The sequence below is a fragment of the Galleria mellonella genome, unplaced genomic scaffold, assembly GCF_026898425.1.
Source record: "Galleria mellonella isolate WM207_F2 unplaced genomic scaffold, CSIRO_AGI_GalMel_v1 utg63, whole genome shotgun sequence".
Taxonomy (NCBI): Eukaryota; Metazoa; Arthropoda; class Insecta; order Lepidoptera; family Pyralidae; genus Galleria; species Galleria mellonella.
In genome coordinates this window covers 9,956,651-9,981,413 of record NW_026442130.1, presented here as the reverse complement: position 1 = coordinate 9,981,413, position 24,763 = coordinate 9,956,651, and the positions used below count along the sequence as shown (strand labels likewise).

The following is a 24,763-nucleotide window of genomic DNA, read 5'->3' as shown; positions in this document are numbered from 1 at the left end:
TAAATAATTATTTTAATATAATTAACAATAAACAAAAACTATATTTTTCAATCAATATTTCATATTTACTTTAATTATATTTTTCGTTATTTAATTTATTCGATATACAATAAATAATTTAATTTAATTTTTCTTTTTACTTTATCGTTTCTGTATACGCCTATATAAAAAGCATCTTTTCTTCATTTTTATTTTCCCTTCAGTTTCATTATACACGAATAGAGAAAAGATAATTTTAATGAGGTAATGTTTTATATAGGTATGCCCTACACACGAGCATACATAAGTAGATATAAAATTACGTAACAGGCGACAGTCATCCACCGCCGCACTGTTTCTACCGTATAGCACAGACCTTGGAACCTTGACCACTGACATCGTGGAGCATAGTAGCTGCATTTTAATTGAATATGCATATGTTTACTATAGTTTACTTTTAGTCTGCATAAATATTTTTAATATTTATTTATATTTAGTGTGTTCTATATCTAGTTAATCATACTTTAGAAATACTTCTTTTTACGTTTTTATCGTAAACCAGGCCCGTATTAATGTTAATGCTTACTTTAGTTTCGCCCTGTTTATTCGGTTTTAGAGATATTACCGCTATTTCCTGAAGCACGAAGCTTAAAATTTGTATTTTAGATCATTTATAATGTAATTTTAAAATTGTTCTTATTTCGAATTTATGCATCTAATCCGCAACAGGGGACCCTTTTCAAGAATTAATTTACAAGCGAGTTCCTGCTATAAAAGTCTCGATTGTGTATTTAAATAAATAAATGTGGTGTATTTTACTGAAAAGTCGAGCAAATTATGAACTATAACTTGACTTTTTCCTTGTAAGTAACTTCATAAAGTTACTTAGAGGGCAGAGGTCTTTTTTAATTGAATAGTTATGGTGACGATACATTTTTCCTTCCTATTGTCTTCTTTATTGTATACACAGTAACAAATAGTTTTGGTTACATGTGACCTATCATATTGGTAAATTCACCAACACAATGCTTAGCAGTGAAAAAAGATATATTTTAATTATTTTATTGATAATCATTAAAATAATTAAATTATATAGTTATAATGAGTAAAATATATTTACGATTCAGTACTGAATTGTCACTTCAAAGGATTAAAGCGTCTTCCATTAAAAGCCTAATAGTAAGTGAAGGGAAGGAAATTATATAATAAATGAAAGTAATCATAATAATATTATTTACTGTATACAGTAACTACATAGTAGTACAAATATTTATAAATATGTTTACTTTGAAATTAGTGTTTTTTGTTATGTCTACAAATGAGACTGTCTAATTGCTCCTTTAGGATTTGTCACTAAATGATAACACGCTCCATCTACGACTAAACGTGACATCAAGTATATAAATTTACAGCAACAAATAATTTTATTGAAGACATATTAAAGTGTTATAATTATTATTCATTATTCGATATATAGGTATAATACATGTGTAGAAGATGTATTATCTTGCACGATTAACGCTTATAGAGTTGGTATCAGTAATTGGGAACGCGATTACAATTAGTATCTGTGGGTGGATTAATCGTAAGGTGACGCAGTTAAAATACGTGTCACTACTTTGTTTTATCCTCAGATTATAATAAAGGTGACTAAATGAAGAGTAATTAAGAATTTTTAATAAAACAGATTAATACTTGATAAACTGTTTGCAGAGCACAGTTATAAAAGATTATATCTCTTCTTCCGAGGATAATATCAAAATAGAGAATCTATAGAAGGAAAAAATAAATAAGTTCAATTGAGTTTATTATTTTTCTATATCATTTATTTTTTATATTGAAAATAACCGTAACAATCTATTTTAATATAACAAATTGAAAAAACTAATTTGTAGCAACGCGCTAATCTCTTAAACTCGGATTAAAAAAAATTGTTGTGGATTTGAAAAAATCCTTTTATGAGGAATCTCTTATCTTTTTTTGAGGAAGGTTATAAGCTATTCAATATCACGACACGACATTGATGTATGTTTCAGGATAAAAGGTAAACGACATTTTGATATCTTATGCATGAGAAATATTGTTAAAATAATAAATTCAGTTGAATTTTTAACTGAAAAACAATGGAACATCTACCTACACCATCATTATCTTCGCGATGTGAGATATCATTTAATTTTATCTATGTTTGTAGTGTAGTTACACCTACCGATCATAAATACGAGAAGATACGTGATAAATAAGTATAATTACGACCTCGGAATTTTTTGTTTGCATAAATAGTTATATAAGTATTCGTCGATATATGCCAGTAGGTAAGTGCTTTTTCTATGAGTTAATTTTTTACATTAATACATTTTTAGTTTATCTGTCTATATTATTTTATTTTCAGATTTCTATATAGATTCTGTCATATTATTGTTGTTGTCCGTGTGTATGACTGTGTGGTCCCTGCGTAGAATAGCTCACCTCTTCCTTTCCCGTGAGTGTCGTAAGAATCGGCTAAAAGAGGACGAGGGATGGGCAGCAGCGTCCCTCATAAAACATTTCTAAAGATTAATTGCAGTTGCCCACCCGCCTGCTAAGTGTGGCAATTACTAGCGAAACCCCCCAAGGGGAGGGAGGCTTATGGTCAGTAGTGGACAGTTTAAAGGCTGATATGATGATGAAGGATGATTGTTGCTGTCAAATGCGGTATCACAGAGGTATTTTAAAATATAATAAAAAAACTTTTTATCTTTACACGCGATAGAAATGAAACGAGCAACGAATATGATAAGTATAATACTCGATAATTTTATTTAAGGTTACGAATGTATTTTATATAAATTAATTTTCATTTGACAAAACAAATTTTATGTTTAACTGCACCTTAGGACTTTAAGTTAAACTTGTATATTACAGAAAACTTACTAATAGGTACCTATGTTCACTTCTATCTGCATTCCCCATATTTATTTGGTATTCAGTGTTCGGGATTTTTAAAGAAATAAATAGGCTCTGCGTAAAGAAAATCTTTATATAGGAACTTTTATTTTTTTAATGAGGCCTTGTTTGTTTTTTAATTAAAAAAAAATTATCAGTTTCTGACTTGTGTTGCATTCAGCACATGTGTGGACAACCAGACCCAGTTGGCATAGGTAGCACTGGCAGCTAAATCACATGCCTGCAACGTTGGGATCCAGATATTAATACCGTCTCATTGGTATTTTTTGTTGACACTGGTAATTCAGTCCTATTAGTTTCTCAATAAGATGCAATTTGTATTTTCTGTACATCAACTACATTGTAGTCGTAACATATTTATAGCCAATATCTTTATGTGCATGTATGGCAGTTTTGATAGAGTATTTTATGACTTTGCAGTTAATCTAATAGACAACACTGGTCGGCATTCAAATAAGAGTAAATCAATTATAAAACAAATATAGGCACGTTGGATTCAAATATGTAAATATAATTTAACTAGCACGTCCAGTTTTGGTATTTAAATACTTGCAAGGTAAATTTTCACATATAAGTGAGGTCAAATTGATGGAAGACATATTTTATTAGTCCCCAAATAAGACAAATCACCAATTATTCAAATTTAAGTCAGTCGATAAAAAACAAGAGTAAGGGTGTTTTTTTTTTTTTTTTTTTTTTTTTTTTTTTTTTTTTTTTTTTTTTTTTTTTTTTTTTTTGATGGGTGAAAATGGTATGGTAACCCCGCCTGCGCTAACGGGATACGCTGGCGGAGCACCAGTGAAGGGTGATAGGTGAGAATGAAAACAGGCCAGTTAGCCCATCACGATGAATTCATCAGGAATTAACCATGATAGTTTCCAGGGGGAACCGCGAGGAGGTCGACCTGGTTGGGTATATTGCTAGCAATGGGATTCTCAGTCTCCATTACTAACAATCCCTTTCCCCCACAAGAGTAAGGGTAGCTTTTATAATCATATATTACAATTTTGTTGAAAATATAAAGAGTGAAAATTATAAACAACTAGAACTCCTTTTCGTATATCATTTAAAATATATATTTGGTATTCGCATTTAGATATTTTTCCTAGAAAATTTTACTGCCGTGTCTGATGAGTCTGTGAGAAGTTACACCAAAATATTGTGTAGATGGAAAAAAGATATAAGGCAAGTGGACCTCAGCAAAGCTCAGTGAATGAATGCTGATGAGAAAGCGATCTAACAAATAGTTGGTAATTTTAATATTTATTTTAATTTAAATCATAGAAGTAATTAAAAAAAAGTACGTATTAAATACATCAATATCAGAGTTTTATTTAAATGAATGTTTCTTTAAAACTAGATGTGATAGAACAAATTAGTGAAGTGTTTTGGTCTCGGCAAATTAAAGTCAATAGAAACCACTTCTTGCTCTCGATTTATTAGTGTAATTAATAGACATTAAAAGCGCTCATTAAAGTACAATTACTATAACAATAAATAATAAAATGCTGATTAATAATATAATAGGGTCGCCAACGCGCGAGGATCGGCAATGAGCGCGTTGGTATTACAGGCGTTCATAGGCTACGGTAACCGCTTACTATTAGGTGGGCCGTATGCTTGTTTGCCACCTTAGAAATATAAAAAAAATATAATTAAAGTTAAAAAATACAGACACAGATCATTTGTTCATAATTTTCAAAATTACAAGTCCAGTTTCAATTAATTATGTCATTCCCACTGCAAGTTTGTTATATTTTATTCTAATTTTGAAAATATAGCGTTTTTTTTTATATTAATAATAATAATAGTGTTTAAAAGTAATAGTAATTTATAATAATAATAATCACGGCACTGCAAATTGTTATTACATTAATAAAATTAAGCATTAGATATTATTTATATGTTAAGAATTCTTCAACACTATAGAAGCTATTCTCGATAAGCCGGTCTTTCAGTTTCTTTTTAAATGAAATTAAAACTACTTGAATAAATAACATAATAATTTTACCTATTTAAATATGTAAAATTTGAACCTTGATTTTTTAAACTCTATGTTTAGATTAAAGCCCTGAATAAAATTCTGGCTATACCCTAAATTGTAGACTATCTACGTGGTAAAATCGAAATAATTTAATATTTAAATATTTTTTTTTTTATTATAATTTAATTTTTTAAATCTTAGTTTAACATTTTACTTAATATTTTTCTTAAAGAAACAGGTCGGTCGAAAAAAGGCCAAAAACTTATAACACTATGGCGCGTTTTAGCTGTCAAGTTAGTACAGGATCGTAAATTTATTGTCAATTTAGATTTACATTTTTTTTAGAAACAGTTTTAGTTTTAAACAGGAAAAAAAAATATATGTTGCAACTCTAATTCACCCAGTGTATATTGAATATAAACAAGTAGAGATAAGATATTAAACATAAGTTAGTAACAGCCAATCGGTATAAATAACAATTATTACCTATTATGCTGAGGTCATAGCTTTTATTGTTCTTTTGTTGTTTAAATACTACTTATAATAGTATAATAGACATCTATATAATTTATCGTAATCATACCTTTAAAAATATTTATAATAAGTTCTATTTCCCGATAGAAATTTAGATATATCTAATCTATCCAATATGTCTGTGTTTTTCCAAATGTTTTGGTAATGTTTTTATAATTTCTATTTATAAATCATCATCATCATATCATATCAGCCTTGAGGAGTTTTGCCAGTAGTTGCCACACTTGGCAGGCAGATTGGCAACCGTAGTTAGGCTTTAAAGATCTTTTAAAAAGGACGCTGCTACCCAACCCTCGCCCTTCCTTAGTCGGCTCTTACGACATCCACGGGATAGGAAGTAGTGGTCCATTCTATGCCGGGACCATATGGCCATATTTATAAATGCTGGCAACAAAATTACTATTGTAAAATATAATAAAATCGTAAATATTGTAATATTTTACAATTTTAGGTAAGAAGTCATTATTAAAATCGATATCCATTTATATTTATCCATTTATATTATATTTATTACATTTATGGTTTTAGTATACCTTATGTAAAAATATAAAATTGGCTGACATATTCATTAGAAGAAAATAATAAAAGGGATGCCGCCAGTATTATTTGTATATGTGTGTTAAAGGGTGGATATATATTTTTTTTTATACAACTTAGAATGGCAAACAAGCTGACGGCCCACCTGATGGAAAGTGGTAACCGTCGCCTATAGACATGAGCAGTACCATGGACATAACAGAGTATACTGTTTCGCCCATGATACCTCTCATGCGTTGCCATTCCTGAGGACTCGGGTGTTATTCCTCTGTACCCAGTAAATTCACTCCATATCCCACCCTTCAAACCGAAACACAGCTAAGCAAACACAACTGCTTCACGGTTGAAACATGAATGGGACAGAGGTACCCAAGCAATCAACTTTTGTACAAAGTCTCCCTCTGGTAAAGACATAATGTATATTAGCTTAGTAGCTTATTAGGTATGTTAGCTTAGTTTACGAGATATTTTCGCCTATTCTAAACTGATTAATATAATACTTTTGAATTCGATAGGATTTAAGTACGCTTCTATTTGTTCATATAAATTTTAATGGAATTAAAGTAGTTACCAGTAAAATGTTTCCTAATATTTTTTTTGAATCTATGTTGAAATTATATTAAAACAAAAAGGAATACTAATGTGGTGTAACTATACATGTATGTTTAAGTTATGAAACTAAGATAAGGCAGTGGGTAACAAGCGTGCCGTGACCCGGATATCCATTACGTATGAGCTGTTATGGTCAATCATTATAAAACTATAAACATCGATTCTGAAGTCAATCAATATTAAACGTTCCAGCCAGAGAGACATCTCGCGTCTTTGTTTGCGTAGAACACATTATATTCTGATTTTACTTGTTCAAAGATACTGTACAAAAAATTCAGTCTTTAACGAATATAACAAGGATTTCGTAGATAAAGTAATCAATAAAAAGGTTTTAGTTTTCTTAAGATGAAATTTACTTATATAGATATGAGAGGAACTGATTGTTTATTGCGTATCTTATATGAAATACGTAATTACTTTTTTCACAAATTTCCAAAGCTAATAATAGAAAAAGGGAAAATTCATTCCGATTAAACCCTAAGAGAAAGAGAAAAATCTCTTTTAATTACTATTTGTTATAATGAGGGTAGAGCAACAATATTTAAAACTATGTAAGCTATGTCTTTTCGATAGCATTAGCAATAGCTACAGAAGTAGCATACTGACAGACAGATAGATGGTTGAAGTTGCATCATAAGGGTTCCTTTTAACTTTTTGATACGGAATCCTAAAAGAAAAAAAACTTATTTAATTGATCTCAAGTTTAGTAGTTTCATGTATATGCCTCCGTATCATTGTTTAAAATTGATCGGAATTTTAAATTATTGAATTTCGAATACAAGAACTCAAGAGATTTGGCCTATAATCTATAGAATCAAACTGTCTTCACGTTAAGCTAACTAACTGCGTTTATTGACGTGCCAATTAGTAAGGACTCTATTAATTAGTTCTGTCGATGTTGTGCCAAATGTATCGTTCAAAAATACTAAGTTAACGACACATCAAGCGTAGTTACCATGGCAGAACATCTGAATTATGTACAACTATTGGGCAACAACGCAGAAGATCGTTGTTCCGCTGACGGTAACTATGATATGACTGGTGATATCACTGACATATCGAAGGTTAGTCATACAGATAAATAACCCTACATGACCCTAATTTGTAGCTATTGTGTTCGTGGTCTGAGAAGATTCAAAGATATAGAAAATTTTTAATAAATAAAAGCTTTTGAAACAAGGCAGACTTCTCTCCCTCTTGTTTCAAATCCGGGATATAAATAGTTCCGAATAAAAGAGCAACACAAGAACAACGAGGATTATACTCTTGATTATTCGCTAATGTATTCGAGTAACTAAAAATGCTTGCACAAAGCCAGCCGTCTGTCCACTGCTGAACCTACGCCTCTCTCCTTAAAGAGGATTTGCTAGTAGTTGCCATGCTATGCAGGCGGGTTGGCAACCTCAGTTAATCTTTGGTGATGTATTAAGAGGGACATTGTTAGTAATGGAGACTGAGAATCCCATTGCTAGCAATATACCCAACCAGGTCGACCTCCTCGCGGTTCCCCCTGGAAACCCCTGGTTAATTCCTGATGAATTCATCATGATGGGCTAACTGGCCTGTTTTCATTCTCATCTATCACCCTTCACTGGTGCTCCGTCAGCGTATCCCGTTAGCGCAGGCGGGGCTACCGTACCATTTTCACCCATCAAAAAAAAACTGCGGTTACCAACCGCGGTAAGTCGCAAGCGTGGTAACTACTCGCAGAAGTTCTTTATGGGGAAAGCTTATGTTCAATAGTGGGCAGTTAACAGTTGAAATGACGATGAAAGTCGATTAAAATGAAATAAAAATTGTAGACACATAATAAATAGATATATAAAATTATATCTCGATATCGTAGTCACATTTAAAACCGATATTGGTATTATATGTGATAACGATATTAAGTTTATTTTATATATATATGGATGACTAGTGTGTGGTTCCTAATAATTTAATCTTCGATAATATTAAACCTACTGATTTATTCGCAAATTTTAATATCGGTAATCTCGTGAAATTTATCAAACAAATATATATATATATATATATATATATATATATATATATATATATATATATATATATATATATATATATATATATATATATATATATATATATATATATATATATATTTCCTTGTGTTAATACATAAACAGATAAACATTTTGAACTGTCGATAAATGTTATCTTAAAATAGAAATTATGAAATATAGCTAGATATTTTTACAAATTTGGTATATTGAAATTGGTTCAAAAATATTATTGTTGAATTTTATGTAAATTTTGATATTTGTTTGCCACCATAGTAGTAAAAAAATTACTAGCATCCGACAAGTAATATTAAAACACTTAAGCATTTACAATGTCTCTACTACGAAAAGTTATTTATTTATTTTTTATCAAAAGCGAAACAAAACAGAAAATAATACATATTAAATTAATTAAAAAGCCTTTTTTACACTTAAATTACTTATTTTATTGTAGGGAAGTCTATGTTCAGCAATGGACGTATAATGACTGAGATGATGAATGATGATATTTTATTTCAATAATTATAGATATTAAAAAAGTTATTAATATTTCATAATAAAAAATTACGTAGTAAGTACGGAATTAAAATCAATAGGTAATGCATCTGTTGGTGTTTAGCCTGTGACACGAACTAATATTTTCGTAGTGGAAGAGAACTGGTTGAACACAATATAAAAATACAATAAAATTTAATATAAGATCAAATACAGAAAGCAACATTTTATACCTGTGCGCATTTAATTTTAAAAATCATATCCTTTTAATTTACAACCGGCCAGTAGTTTATAGTTGTATAAAGATAAATCTATTTCTAACAATGATGATAGTTCTTCTTAATTAGAAACTTGTCATTGATAATTTATATAATAATAATACTCGTAATTAATCTGACATCACAAATTTAACTCATTATCAGCGAAGGACCGTGTGTAAACGATGTGACTATTTAATCAGACACACCCACGTAGCACTTAATGTAACTTAGAATTTATGGTTGATATCATACGAATTTTTTTTGAAGTGCTTTTCTTTATATTTCAAATAAAAATTTCGATGTCAAATTATAGCGAAATTATTCATACTAAAGATCAGTACAAATTAAATTTATAATAGATTTAACTCAGAACTACAATACTATAAATGTAATTAGTTTGTGGTGGTTTATAAAATAATCTAAATGAAAGTTCAGAAACAAAGTGTTTTTTTTTATGGGTGAAAATGGTATGGTAACGGGATACGCCGGTGGAGCACCAGTGAAGGGTGATAGATGATAATGAAAACAGGCTAGTTAGCCCATCATGATGAATTCATCAGGAATTAACCATGATAGTTTCGACCTGATTGGGTATATTGCTAGCAATGGGATACTCGGTCTCCATTACTAACAATCCCTTTCCCCCCAGAAATAAAATGTTAAGAAGACAATATATTATTTAATATTTATATATTATTTTCAAATCTGTATCAATATTATGTAATAATAGCACTGGCTTGGGACAAAGATACTGAGAAACACCGATTGCTACTTCCTTATTATTTAATGAGGGTTAAATTCTTGTAATATTGCAATACTTATTTATAGATAGCGTTATTGGCTTCAGTTTATTAATCGCTTCGTACCACAGTTTGTAAAATTAAATGCAGTAATTACGTGTGTATATATTTATTTATTCCACCAACTGAGTGAGCTTTACAGTTTCCCAATACGCTCACTCAGGAAAACATCAGTACAGTAATATGTATGTATAATTATAATGTAATAATATTAATTACATTGAAATCATATAACAAGAATAATATCTATGTTTTAAATCTCAGAATACAAACACTTTGTGGTCATCCGACGAAACTCCAGCAAGTTAGAGGCATCTTTATTGCACTTGCAAAAAAAGATACAGCGTTTACTTTAACGACTTAAGCAAGAGTAGGCTTATCTCTGTAAGAGATGTCTTTCAGCCAACCCAGTGTAGTGAGAGAGAAAATGATTAGGGGGTAATTTAGTGCAGGAAACGTATAAGAAAAAAAGGAACTTAGCGTAAATACAAAGTAAATAGAACACAAACAAAATAAGCATACAAAAATTGTAAATAAATATATGTATATGCACAAAAACATAATAAATAATAATATATAAACATATACAATACATATATAAGTAAGTGCATAGTATCAAGTATTATTAGTTAAAAAGATTGAACCTTTTTTTTTTGAAATATGCCGTAGTTAAAACATTACGTTTAGTATTTACTAATAAAAAACGGAAATGGGAGTCTAAATTGTTATTACATTACATTATTCGTAAAAAAGAACTTATTAGTTAGCACTAAAATTACGTATCTGATACTGCACCGTCATCACAGTGCACTGAGTTTATTTGAAGTGGTGTTTTTGATGACGTTAGAGCGTACACTGGGATTTGTAGAACCGATTATAAAATTGTTTTTTGAAAATCGTTAAGTTTAGAAAAAAAATCTAAAATTATCTCAAATTATCTCTTTCTTGAGTGTTATCACACCCTTCGTAGAAAAATGGCATAATCTACTAAATAAACAGGTGAGGTCAGTCGATGTATATATATTAGAAAGAATTATATATCCCTTATCTCACCATAAATGCAAAGATAAATGTTTAAAATTTCTCCAGTCCTTATCTTATGATGATACAGAAGATCTTATTAAATTTTCACATATTTCACATACACACACACACACGCACACACATACACACACACACACGCACACACACAAACACACACACACACACGCACACACAAACACACACACACACACATTTACGCACACACACTTTTTTTTCTTTTTGTTTTTAAGTTAACATGTAGGCTACTGTATTTAAATTATATACATATTTTTTTAATTATTGTAGTTTATTAGTATTGTAGTTGGTTGCTAAATATAACAAAATGTTTTCATTGATGTAAATAGCTACCATACATTTTAAATGTCTGTTTTGGAATCCTGCAATGAGGAGGAGGGCGTTGATATTCGCAACACAGTTTTATACTTCTGCGGATATCATCGGGTAGTAGTATCGATATGGGTAAAAACTTTTTTATTCACATATGCGTGAATAGAGATACTGAAATGTATAGTTATTCCTAATTACGTGGAAAGTGTGTAATATTACATACATAATTGGTAGTATATATTCCTTCCACGTACCTGTTTAGAAAGAGTTTAGTTAAAATATAATGTGGCTATTTTGTTTAATAAAATGTATTCAACTTGTATCGAATATGTACTCGTACATCTTTATATTTATACTTATTATGTGAAAAATAATTCCGAATTTAAATTTTTAAATTAAATCACTTGATTAGGCGTTATTTTAATAGAATGACTTGCAGTACTGAAAAATATCAAGCTTTGATAAATTCAGTCAGTTAAAAGCGACATACATGTAGCATATTATTATGAGAAATATTTGTTTATTACTATTTTTAATTCATACATCTATTATTTTTAAATGATCAGATAAAAACAAATAAGCTGAGGTTGTTTACTAATTGTATCAAATACCTATAGGAAAACAAATTATAGTTCCACTGTTGTTATTTACGTAAGTATAATCTATATTACAATGTTTTTATTATTTAGTACCTACAAATATCTTATCTAACTAACATAATAAAATTGTAACTAAATGATGTCTGTACAAGGTGAAAATTTAAAAAATAATAATATAGAGGTCTTAATAAAACCAATACAATGTTTTTTATACAAATTTTGTCTATATCACGCAAAATCTACTGCATCAAACTGGATGCAGTTGGTATATGTTTTATCTTGATATTTATTTATGATTTATTTCACTGGTTTTTCTACTTCCGAAATCCACGCATACGAGTAGCGCGCAAAAAGCTAATTTTAAATAATATCAAATAATCGATATAATGAAGTTCTATCAAAAAGTCATAACACAAACAATGATTTATATTAGATGCCGTCTGTACAGGGCCGGCCTTAACCTATCTGGCGCCCTGGATAATATTTTGATAGCGCCCTGTTTAAGGCCAGCGCTCTCAAGGTTTGAAAATAATACATTTGTAATAATAATTTTACATTAAATAAAAAATATTACCTATTCAGTTTTTATACTGATATTCTTAAACTTTTGTAATATGTATAAGTTCGAATTCTTGCATATATTTTTCTACGTATACATATTGAACGTAACATATTGAATAGTTATTTCAATTTATTTGCTTGTCCAATTTTTTTTTAAATCAAAACGACGCACAATTGTAAATCTATATATCTGTATAGCTTTTGCTGTTTATACTAGTGTCATTCTCATTTGGCATTAGTTGTTAGTATAATATAGTTGCAGGTATATTTATATAAGTAATCATAACATAATCTAAGTATATATCTCAAATACTAATATAATAAAATTGTAACTAGATTATATCTGGTACACATTCATAAGTAACTTATATGAAAAATTATTGAGGGTTATAATTAGAACAATATAAACCAAAATAATATCTTTTTATAATTATTGTCAGTAGCGTATGCTTGTTTAGGCATCACGTAAAAACTACTGCACCGAATTGAATTAATTTTTACAGTTGATTTGAAGAACGGACTTAAAATCTCATTTAAGTATCCCTATATTCAAAAATTACGCGCATCCATGAGATTGCAGGTAAAAGTTAGTTATAAAAAAATTACTAAATTATTGAAAGAACTGATTGAGGAGCGAACCTGAAACGGCAGTCGATGCCACAGAGATCATCACACCCTTTCTGTATGGGTATACTGTTAAATATTTTCGAATCATTCTCTACTTTTTATAGATATACTACTTTTTAACCGACTTTGATGACCTGATTGTCTCACATAAAATGTTGCCTACTCATATCCTTCTCCACCCCGAACATAAAAAAATGTAGGTTGAGTCATTAAGACGCCATATAGTAACGAAACAAACTCACTTTCATATTTAAAATATTAGATAATATTAAGTTATCTGTAATATTAATAAGAATCTAGATAGTACCGGCTATCTAGACAGTAGCCTAACTGGCGCTCCACGTTAAAAAAAGATAATCAGAAATCCACGATCTTCATTTCAACGTCGAATTGGATGCGATCAACTAATAATATAACACCTCTCTTTGATCTCGGCGTCCCTTTATTACTACAGCTATATTATTATTATCTATAATTTCGGCACCTCCGAACGCTACCCCACTGCGCCACCCCCTAAAGCCGGCACTGGATCTAAAGAATGACATATCGCACAGGGCCACATCTAATAATGTCGAACTCTTGATAGCGCTATGTTAATTGCTATTTATAGTATGTACTTTAGAATAATTGAAATGCTACTTAAGAATGCACATATTGCTTGCCAACGTAAACACCTTCGGTCGGTATGTGTAACATCCACCTTATGCCAACGGTCTCTTGTTCAACCACTGTATCCGTAATAATTAACTTTTCGGTGACTCCAACCATGACTTTGCTTATATTAAATACTTAGGTAATAATATTCCATATATGCCTGCGGTCATGCGTTAGTCTAGCTTATGTTTGTAATTATGTCTATTATTTCTATTATTATATGTACTGACATGGTTGATGACATTGAGCACATTGAGATATAAACAAAAATAATATATATATATATATATATATATATATATATATATATATATATAACGCATAATAACATTCAAAATAGATTTAAAAATAATTTACCGATATTATATTTATAATCCGATCGCTTATGATATTCAGCATTTATTGAGAAAAGACTGAATTATCAGTCGGTTATATTTTCTATTTTTAATGGATGATAATGAATTGGTAACCCCGCCCGCGCTATCAGTATACACTGGCGGGGCATCAGTGAGGGATGATCGGTGAGGATGAAAAGGCAGGTTAGTTAATTAGAAAAAGAACAATTTCATTTATTCTTTTTTTGTAATCTACAGGATTTATCAGTGTTGCACCCTATATTAATTTTATCACGATTGAAGCCGATGATTTTGGCGGAGCAAAATTGCATTTACCTACGTTCGTATTAATTTGTGTCATCCAGTTAGTAAATTGATCTTGTTTTATGGTGTTTTCTTATGCAACATGGAATGACAATCAAACTGATGGCCCACCTGTTGGAAAGTGCTAACCGACGTATCAGAGTATATTATGTCGCCCATGTTCATGCGTTGCCATTCTTGAGGACTAAGGTGTTATACCTTTGTATCTTGAATTTAATTGTCATATTGCACCCTTCAAACAGAAACACAACACCACACAGAACACAAGACAGTTGATAGATATAATAAAATATAATATAATAAAATATAATAATATTTTTTAACACATTATTTCATTAAATTTGTGATATCCTGTATAGTATAATTAATTAGGTACCTATCTTCTTTTTTCCTAAACACACCTGTGTTTAGGAAAAATTGATGAAAATTGATGAAAAAATTGATTGAATGAATGAATGAAAATGATTGCATTAAATGGTATGGGTATTCTGTGTGTAATATAGACATATTAAACATTAAATATTGTAATATATATATATATATATATATATATATATATATATATATATATATATATATATATATATATATATATATATATATATATATATATATATATATATATATATATATATATATATAGTCGTATTGTGTGGGTATAAAACATGCAACCGGAAGGTGAAGCAGTGAATTGCTACACCGCCATAGTTGTCAACTTTATTATGTACATATTCATATTATAGGTAAATAACTAAGATAGATGCAACGAATGGACGGAAATAACTCGAAGTCACAGCTAATATAGAGTTGTAGTTACTTAATAGTTATGAATTAATTATGATACAATGCAATTAAGTAGTTATTCCGATAATGCAGAAGTCATAAATGGTTTATAATCCGCAGTAAAAATTGCAGGTGTGTAGTAATATTTAATGTTAGTTATATTATTAGTTAATTCGTTGCTGATCGATTGTTTTAGTTTTAGAAGTCAGGCAAACAAGTATATGGCTCGTCTGAGAGTTAACGGGGTTATCGTAGTCTATGGACGCCTGTAACACTAGAGTCGACACGCGAGCGTTGTTGACCCTTAAGAAACTTTAATGCGCCCTTTTTGAATGATATGTACGAGTAAGAATCCTACCATTATAGGAGACCGAGAAGTGGAGAGCAGACAAAGACAGCTTTCCAACTCTTCAGTTCTTCCCACGTGAAGAGGACGGAAATCGCTGCTGAATTCATGTTTGTTTTCAGAAGAGGATCCGTGACCCTGACAATATGACGTAATAAACAGCGTGATGATTTATCAACATGAGTTTGGGAGTATCCATTTGTCTTCCTCCGGAGGAATACGTTTCCATGTTGGAATAACCCACATATAAAACTATTACTGCATATACTTTTAGCATAGTGGATTACTTGTTTTCCAATGATAAGCTAAATTTCATCTTTAATCGTGGCGGTGAGATTCTTACCAAGGTCATTGACGTATTTAAAATGGGACCAGACATTCACGCCATTTGAAATAATTTTTCAGAGGCTTGGACGTCTGGCCTCATGAAAAAGAGCTCTTAGATATGTCCTTGCTTTTGCTGAAAGCTGCGCTCTTGATCTTAAAATGGACACGGCCTTGAACTTGAACACTCCTTAAATATGTCTATGCCAGTGTAAATCTCTTAATGCATTTAATAATTTGTTTACACAATACGTACTGGATTATTTAATTGGAAAAGAACATCGTGATCAGAGTGTTAAACGAACAATAAATAGGATTTGTAATCATACATGTACACTCCGTCACTAATTAGCGGCTCGTGTAGATCCGTAAATATCAATTAAGACTCTGTGACAGCTATAATAGGTGACCCTAGAGGCATATAATTTTGTACGGGAGTTCCGTATTCTTACGTAATATATAGCCGTGTAGGTCCTGACATAGAATAAGGTGGCCTCCTCATTTTCTGTGGGTGTCATTAAAGATGATTAAGGGAACTTAATGGTATAGGTATGGGCAGCAGCGTTCCTCTTAAAACATTACCAAAAGCTAAACTGCGGTTGTCAACCCGCCTGCCTTCATGGCGACTTCTAGTAACCCCTCTATTAGGGAGGCCTATGTTCAGCAGTGGACAATTAACGCCTCATAATAATAATAAAAACATTGCGTATCCTAAAATTACCAAGGAAACGTAGGAAAGTAGCGAAGTATCAACGTTAGAAATGTCAACGTGTACGTATGTTAAACCGTATAAGTAATATTAATAATTTTGTATGAAAGTTCTAAGGAAGTTATACGTTTTAGATAATATAAGACAGACGTTATATATCTGAAATTAATACAAGAACGAGAAAAACGAGTTTACGCGGTCGATGTATACACGTAAAAACACCATGTAAATACATGTATGTCAAAGTCAAAAAGGTAGTGTTATTGTTGAATGTACAATACGAGGTTTGTCCGGAAAGTACGTATAAAAGTTTTTTAAAAATTTTATTTTACAATTATTCAGGTAAATCAATTTTATCCCCTTCAAAGTACTCCCCCTGTGACATAATGCACTTGTGCCAACGCCGTTTCCACTGTGAGAAGGCTCCTTGAAAGTCCTCTGGTTGTAGGTTTCTCAGCTGCCCCGTCGTAGCTTTTTTTATCTCATTTATGTCCCCCAAATGCCGCCCCCGAAGTACCAATTTGGTTTTTGGGAACAAGAAGAAGTCACACGGGGCCAAATCCGGCGAATAGGGGGTGTTTTCGGTCACCGTAATGGAATTTTTACTCAAAAACTCACGGAACGATCTTGGCGCAAATTTTTTTCATTTGAAGTTCGTTTCTTAGAATTTCGTGGACCACGGTTTTGCCCAAATTAAGCTCTTCAGCCACCTGTCTGACCGTTAAACGACGGTCCCCATTAACACAAGTTCGAATTCTTTCCACGTTTTCGTCGGAATGTGAAGTGGAAGGACGTCCTGAACGTGGGTCATCTTGAACGCTTTCTCGGCCCTCTCTGAATCTTTTTAGCCACTTGTGGACGGTTGGTTCCTTCACAGCATCATCCCCATAAACTGTTCTGAGATCGGCAAAAATTTCACGGCCATTCTTGCCGAGTTTCGAGAGAAACTTGATTACGACGCGCTGCTCTTCAACGGAAGCGGGCTCCATGCCGACGGGGTTTCGTTAAGAGGTAACTTCACAGATGGCGTGACAAGCCAGTTCGCACCGCAGAACTCGCAGACCAGAACTGAAGCATTGTTAGGGACATAAGGAAGGGGTCCTGCGCTTACCTGGCCTCCCCACTCCTCTTTCTCGCATTCCAGAACACTTTTATACGAACTTTCCGGACAGACCTCGTAAAAGGCATACGTACACTGAAAACAATAAACCTTTTTTAGATTTCTTGCTATTAATTGTGTACCTAAACTTTGCGTATCCACTTACATTATATGACGTAACTTACGTAATTCGTACAACCGAAACTTGGATTACTAACACAAATGAAATATTTAAGTTTGGTTCCGCTATTTAAACATTAGTTTTATAGATATTAATATCTTCCTTTCCCGTGGGTGTCGTAAGAGGTGACTAAGAGAAGGCGAAGGATGAACAGCATCGTCCCTCTTAAAACATCTCCAACTGCGATTGTCAATCCGCCTGCCAAGCAGCAACTATTGGCAAAACCCCCCAAGGGGGAGGTTTATGTTCAGCAGTGGACAGTTAAAGATTAAAATGATGATGATAATGAATATATTTTGCAAGTAATGGAAACGTAACACTGCCTACGCTATCGGTATTCGCTGACGGGGCACCAGTAAGTGATGATATATGAGGATGGAAGCAAGTCAGTTGGCCCATCTTGATGAATTTAACAATACTTAACCAACCATGACGAAACGAGGCAATATGGAAATCTATCTGACAGGTATATTGCTAGCAATGGAATGCTAGTCTCCATTAATAATAATCTCCTTCCCTCCAGAAAGGATGTGTTGCAACTAGGCAGGTTTAGATTACGCGAGATATATAAAACACTTTTCGAGAGCTAGACTAACAGCCACTACGTATGAAAAATATGGGTTTTAAATTTTTTAAAACGTATTTCTTTTGGAGCAGCAGACAGAAGTGTTTTATTAATATAAGTTATCAAAATGGAAGCACACATGGCACCAGTCCCAGCTGAATATGTAATAAATAAGCGGCTTTATCCAGTACTTTATCGTCGCAAAAATGAATTTATGTATTTATTGTCATAACTTGAAAAACCATGTAACAAGTAAAATACGATACATGTAGCAATTCTATTGTGGGCGTCTGTCTAAACCTCATAGTCATTAGAACACGACTTACTACCGGGTAATAGCAACATCGGCATTATCATTACCACAATGATGGGTCTGATATAACCACTACGCTTGCTTAACAAAAGCGAAGGTACTTTAAAAATACCAGTATCGGTATTTGTTTTAATAATCGAAGTTAGGATTAATTGAATCATATACGTATATCAGTAAGTATCTAAAATTCATCATTTATGTGATGAAAATTTAGCAGCTTTAAATATTCTTTTTTTTTTGTCTTTAGGTATTGAAATTCAATGGATCTCCTATTCAAAGAACAAGTTCGAGCGGATGAAGTTCTGCAAAAGTTGTAAATATTATATTTAAAAGCGGAGTTTACCTAAATCTTCAACCAATTTAAAAAAGAAGAAAAATATGGGCTTCTATATTAAATTGTATTTTCGTGTTCGTAACGCGATATCTTCGTAAATTTTGCATTGATTTCGTTGAATGTTTTTTGCAATCGATACAGTTTACTTACTTGTTTGTATCGTACTATTTTTGACACTATTCCAGTTGTTTTTTTTTTTTACGCAACAAAATTATAAATTCTTAAAATAAATAAAAGTATAAATATACAATACGCACCCAATATTTGCAGAAAGCTGTCCTCTAATCTCATCGTAGATGAGAGGAGGTAGTCGGTCCCCTCCAGCTCGCTGGGTGCCAACATGTCGCTCCTCATGATCGCACTTACTGGCACACAATTTAAGTCCAATTTACAACATCCGAAACATTAATGGACGTACATTATTTTGTTTGTGCGATAACTTTTAAAATAATATTACACAATAACTTCACACTTAAAATATTCGTTGTATTATGAAAGTTCCCTATTAGTAACATCACAAAAACACAGATAAATAAAATGTTTAAACTGAAAGTTGTCGGTGTAAATACTAAGGCAAGTCGGTTCAATTTGGCGTGTCTCGTAATCGTGCGGTCGCGTACAACGTAAACGGGACAACAAGCCGGTTATTAGCGGTTGACATATAGTATTATTCTGAATGATAACGCGGCGAGAAAATGCGTGCGCGCCGCGGACTCGTCCGCGTTATGTCTCTGCCCTCAGCGGGCGTCGTGTTGCGCCCGTCGTCGCGGCTGCCATCAGCTGATTCGCCCACTATAAATATACGAAAATATTTGGATGCAGTTTGACGGAATCGTACTCTATAAAACGGTGTCCATTACGGGCCGCACAGATGTCACAGCATCCATCGTATTGATTAAATTTGTACCTATACTAAAGGATAAATATCAATGTCTTATTAAACAAACGCATCAACGCTTAGGTACACAAGGTCTATGTGTACATGATTATACCGTTGTAAATACCTAATCATTGTTATTATTCTTAAAAACATATTTACATGTTTAAAATTCACATACTCAAGTAATTTAAGAGGCCCTATACCGTAAGCTTGTTAATATCTAGATTGGGATAAAATTTACTTTTAAAATTTATAACTAAAATATGCTCACGACCGCAATCCCAGACAGAGTAATCTGAGATATTAGTCGTTCGTAGCTGATGTAAAATAAACTTAGCATTTCGTTAATTAGTTCTCAGTTTATCTAGCATAATAACGTATTTGAATCAAATGTGCGACTGAACAACAACCGAGCCACGAACCTATCGCGCCGTCTGTGGATTGAGTCGCTGGATAGCGTTAAATACACAGCTACGTGTTATTTGTTCATATACATAATGTAGACTGGCGTGAAAAATTTCAAGTTACAAATAAATTTTTCCCCATTCTCATTAAATACTTACGGGCCCTGTTACGCCGTTGTGATTGAAATTATCATCATCATCATCATCTCAGTCATTATTTGTTCATTGTTGAACATATGCCTTCCCCATAGAATTCAATAAAGGACAGTTCAGAGCCACCTGCATCCATTGACTCCCTGATATAATTTGCGGTTGACATTTTGTTAATTTGTTATTGCCAGAGTGTTAACAGATTTATTTGTATATGTTGTTCCAGTCGTCTAGTTTCCTAAATATTATCCTCTTCTTAAAAGCGGTAATTATAATGTAAGATTGCAGTTCTAGGTATAATACGTAGATCTGGAAATAAAAGACTTGAACCAGTCTTCTTGCGTAATTTAAATTTTATATAACAGTAGCGGCATTGCGGCATGGACCTCGGTTTTTTTCCATTCCCGTGGTTCTTTGCAAAATTCTTTAAAAAAAAGTGTCATTGTGTAATATATAAATCTTGTAAGACCCCTTTTGTTCATGGAGAAATTCGTCATGAACTCGCTCCGGCGGATACGAGTGGATATTATCGGACTTCTACTAGTTAAAACCCCACGGTGTCCTACCTCTTAGTCGTAATACCGATGCTTCGGATTTGGTTATGCATTTAGCAGTTTATCTACTCTTAATTGTTCTTATTGCGTGTTTTTAGAGCATTTAAGCAGTCGATAAAATATTTGATGACATATTACATTTAAAATATTTTAATTTAATATGCTGTATATTATGTCCACAATATTTACATCTCTAGTTTACATATTTTATACATGCAAAATTAATATGGATCCAAAATAGGAATAAAATCCCATTGAATGCAAAAAGAATTATTGACGGTGGCTTAGAATTGATAAATGCGTAATATATACACAAAAAATTCAAACGAATTAAAAATCATCTCTTGACAACTGCCAAGATGTGGTGTGTTTCCAAACTCGTATAGCTGATCTGACTTCTGTTATTTTTTCACTTAATATTCTAAAAAAATATTTATAGATTTTGGACCTTTACAAATTTTTCATAGTAAAGATAAGTTATCTTGATGTCTCCAATACTTATATAATATTCACGATCGCGGGTTGATTATAGATAAATTAGACACATAGATAGCCAATACACTGACAAACTTACTATTTTCCAAGAATATTTTTTGTGCCTATATCTAATTAGTAGGTAAATTATAATGAACTCTGAACGGACCGGACTCAAAATTTTGTAATATGACTTGCAGAAATTGTACATTTGATAATCAAATCCACTTTGGAAGTTTTATCGGCAAATGTTTAGACGTTGTCATGTGGTTATCTTAAAAATATAATTATAATAGAACTAAACGTCTTATCACTGTACTAATTTAGAGCTAGATAAAGGATTCCAACACAATATCAGAACAAACTAGTAGCGACTATGTTCGAAATTTGAATAAAATAATACAATTTTAGTAGTAGGTATTTAATTTCACTTTATACTGATGTCCAGTCGCTTACAGGGTAAACAAAAATAACCGATTCGAGTGCCAAAGTCTTGTAATTAATCCTTAATTGTATTTTTTGTTACATCTTTTTACATCGTTTCACTTTCGCATTGTTTGTAACATCGTATTTTACAGTAGATTCTTGAAATATAAGACACAAAGTATACTTTCCTCATTCTTTTATTCAATATTCCTTTCAGATGCCCGTGTCAACGTAACACTGATAGTCCCATTCTCATTTTTACATCTATACAGTCTGTCTTACCAACTTGCTTATGCACTATTCCATTTAAAAATCAATCAACCAATCAACCCATCAGCATCCTTATATTCTGCGCAATGCTCATCTTCTTAAAACATCACCGAAGCCTAACTGCGGTTGCCAACCCGCCGGCCAAGCGTGGCAATTACTGGCAAAACCCGTCTTATAGGAAAGACCTATGTTCTTTTTTTTTATGCAACTTAGAATAGCAAACAAGCTGACGGCCCACCTGATGAAAAGTGGTAACCGTCGCCTATAGACTTGAGCAGTACCATGGACATAACAGAGTATACTGATTCGCCCATGATACCCCCCATGCGTTGCCATTCCTGAGTGTGACTCGGATGTTATTCCTCTGTACCCTGTAAATTCACGTTATATCCCACCCTTCAAACCAAAACACAGCCATGCAAACACAACTGCTTCACGGTAGAAACACGAATGGGACAGAGGTACCCAAGCAATCGACTTTTGTACAAAGTCTCCCTCTGGTAAGAGGGAGACTTTGTATGATATGATATGGTATGGTATATTTTATCCGAAAGAGACTTTATTACTCAGCCGATTTTGATAAAATTTGAGGTAACTATCATAAAAAATACAACAGAATTGAGAAACTCCTTCTTTTTGAAGTTGGTTGAAAATACTGTCTATGGGTGTTCTACTTATATTTTTACCACAAAGCAGCTGTACTAGTGTTTTGGGATAATCGATCTATGATCATGTTTAACAAGAACATTTAACAAAACTGTGATTTTGCCTCTGTATATTCATTAAATATGTTATTATATATTCTGTAACATTTGTCTTGTCTATATTTTTTTTTGGTTTAGAAAAATTTACATCTCTCTTTCTGGTTTGGTAAAATAGTTAACACGAGTATAATTAAAATTGACCATTATTAAAAAATTAAAATATTTATGTGATGTTTATTATAACAAAACCACAGCGCAAACTCAATCAGTACAAATTCTATCAAAATAAACTACTTATTTATAATTAAGTACTAATAAGAATAAAATAGAAATTTATTTCAAAGTCATTCTCATTATTGATATTCTAATTAGATGAAAATATCAATTTACCTAATAGATTTAGCCTTAATTACTTGTTTGTGACTAATTATAATAAACGTATTATTAATTGATTTAAATTACCCATTAGATATAATTGAATGCAGCTATTTAATCTGTTTTCATAAATAAAATAATATATAAATGCAATTGGATGTTACACACCGCCATCTAGCGCCAAACTAAAAAGAGACTGTACTAAGTATAATACCACAGATAATATACTACTATACGTTTTTTTTATGCGACTTAGAATGGCAAACAAGCTGATAGCCCACCTGATGGAATGATGAAGTGGTAACCGTCGCCTACAAACATGAGCATTATCATGGACATAACATAATATACTGTTTCGCCCATGCGTTGCCATTCCTGAGGGCTCAGGTGTTATTCCTCTGTACCCTGTAAATTCACTGCCATATCCCACCGTTGAACCGAAACACAGCCATGCAAACACAACTGCTTCACGGTAGAAACACGATTGGAACAGAGATGCACAAGGGAACGACTTTTGTACAAAGTCTCCCTCTAGTTAAAACGCACCATATAACTAATAAAAATACTACCTTCTTTTGTAAATACGTATATATTATTCTTTATGGTACACAAACATAATGTTAAAAACGATTAATTTTAAATATAATGTATAAAGGCGAGCTTATCTGTAATATTTTTTTTTTCATAAAAATTATTTATAGAAAATATCCAAACTAATACGAACAAACATGCTCATGAATCAAATATTATATGCTTATACAAACAGTATTGTGCGGGGATCGAATCCGCAACCATTGGAAAGTAAAGCGGTAATTTAAGCCATTCAACCGCCAAGATCATCAGTTAATACAGTTTGTCAGAACGAATCTGGAACACATGACTTCGAATATGAGCAAATATAGGACCTTTTATGCAACTTGAATTGCAAACAAGTTGACGACCCATGCAATGGAAATTTTATAATAAATTCATGTCAATTTCTTTTTGACAACAGAAACACGAGTCGCAACAGCGCTACCTATGCATTATGTGACTTTTTTTCACTTCTTTTGGTATCATCAAAATCTATTCACAAATATCACGTAATACAAACGCAAAAAATATACGCAACTGTAATGATAACCTTCTTCTTTTTGACGTCAATTAAAAAAAAAATCGAGTAAGTGTAAAGTGTAGGTAGATATTTATTCTTATGTTCATACACCGAAGGTTCTTTGCATAATCTATTAATAG

The 24,763-nt window shown here is 32.0% G+C and overlaps 1 protein-coding gene across 1 annotated transcript in view; it reads right to left on the bottom strand.

Annotated features, from left to right (window-relative positions):
* LOC113521949 (transcription factor HNF-4 homolog) overlaps positions 1-20,010 on the bottom strand; it is a 72,001-nt gene extending 51,991 nt beyond the window's left edge. The window contains exon 1 of the mRNA XM_026907629.3: positions 19,551-20,010. Coding sequence (XP_026763430.1) covers positions 19,551-19,647 — 97 coding nt within the window. The 5' untranslated portion in view covers positions 19,648-20,010. The remainder of the gene's footprint in view (positions 1-19,550) is intronic.
* Positions 20,011-24,763: the final 4,753 nt, after the last annotated feature.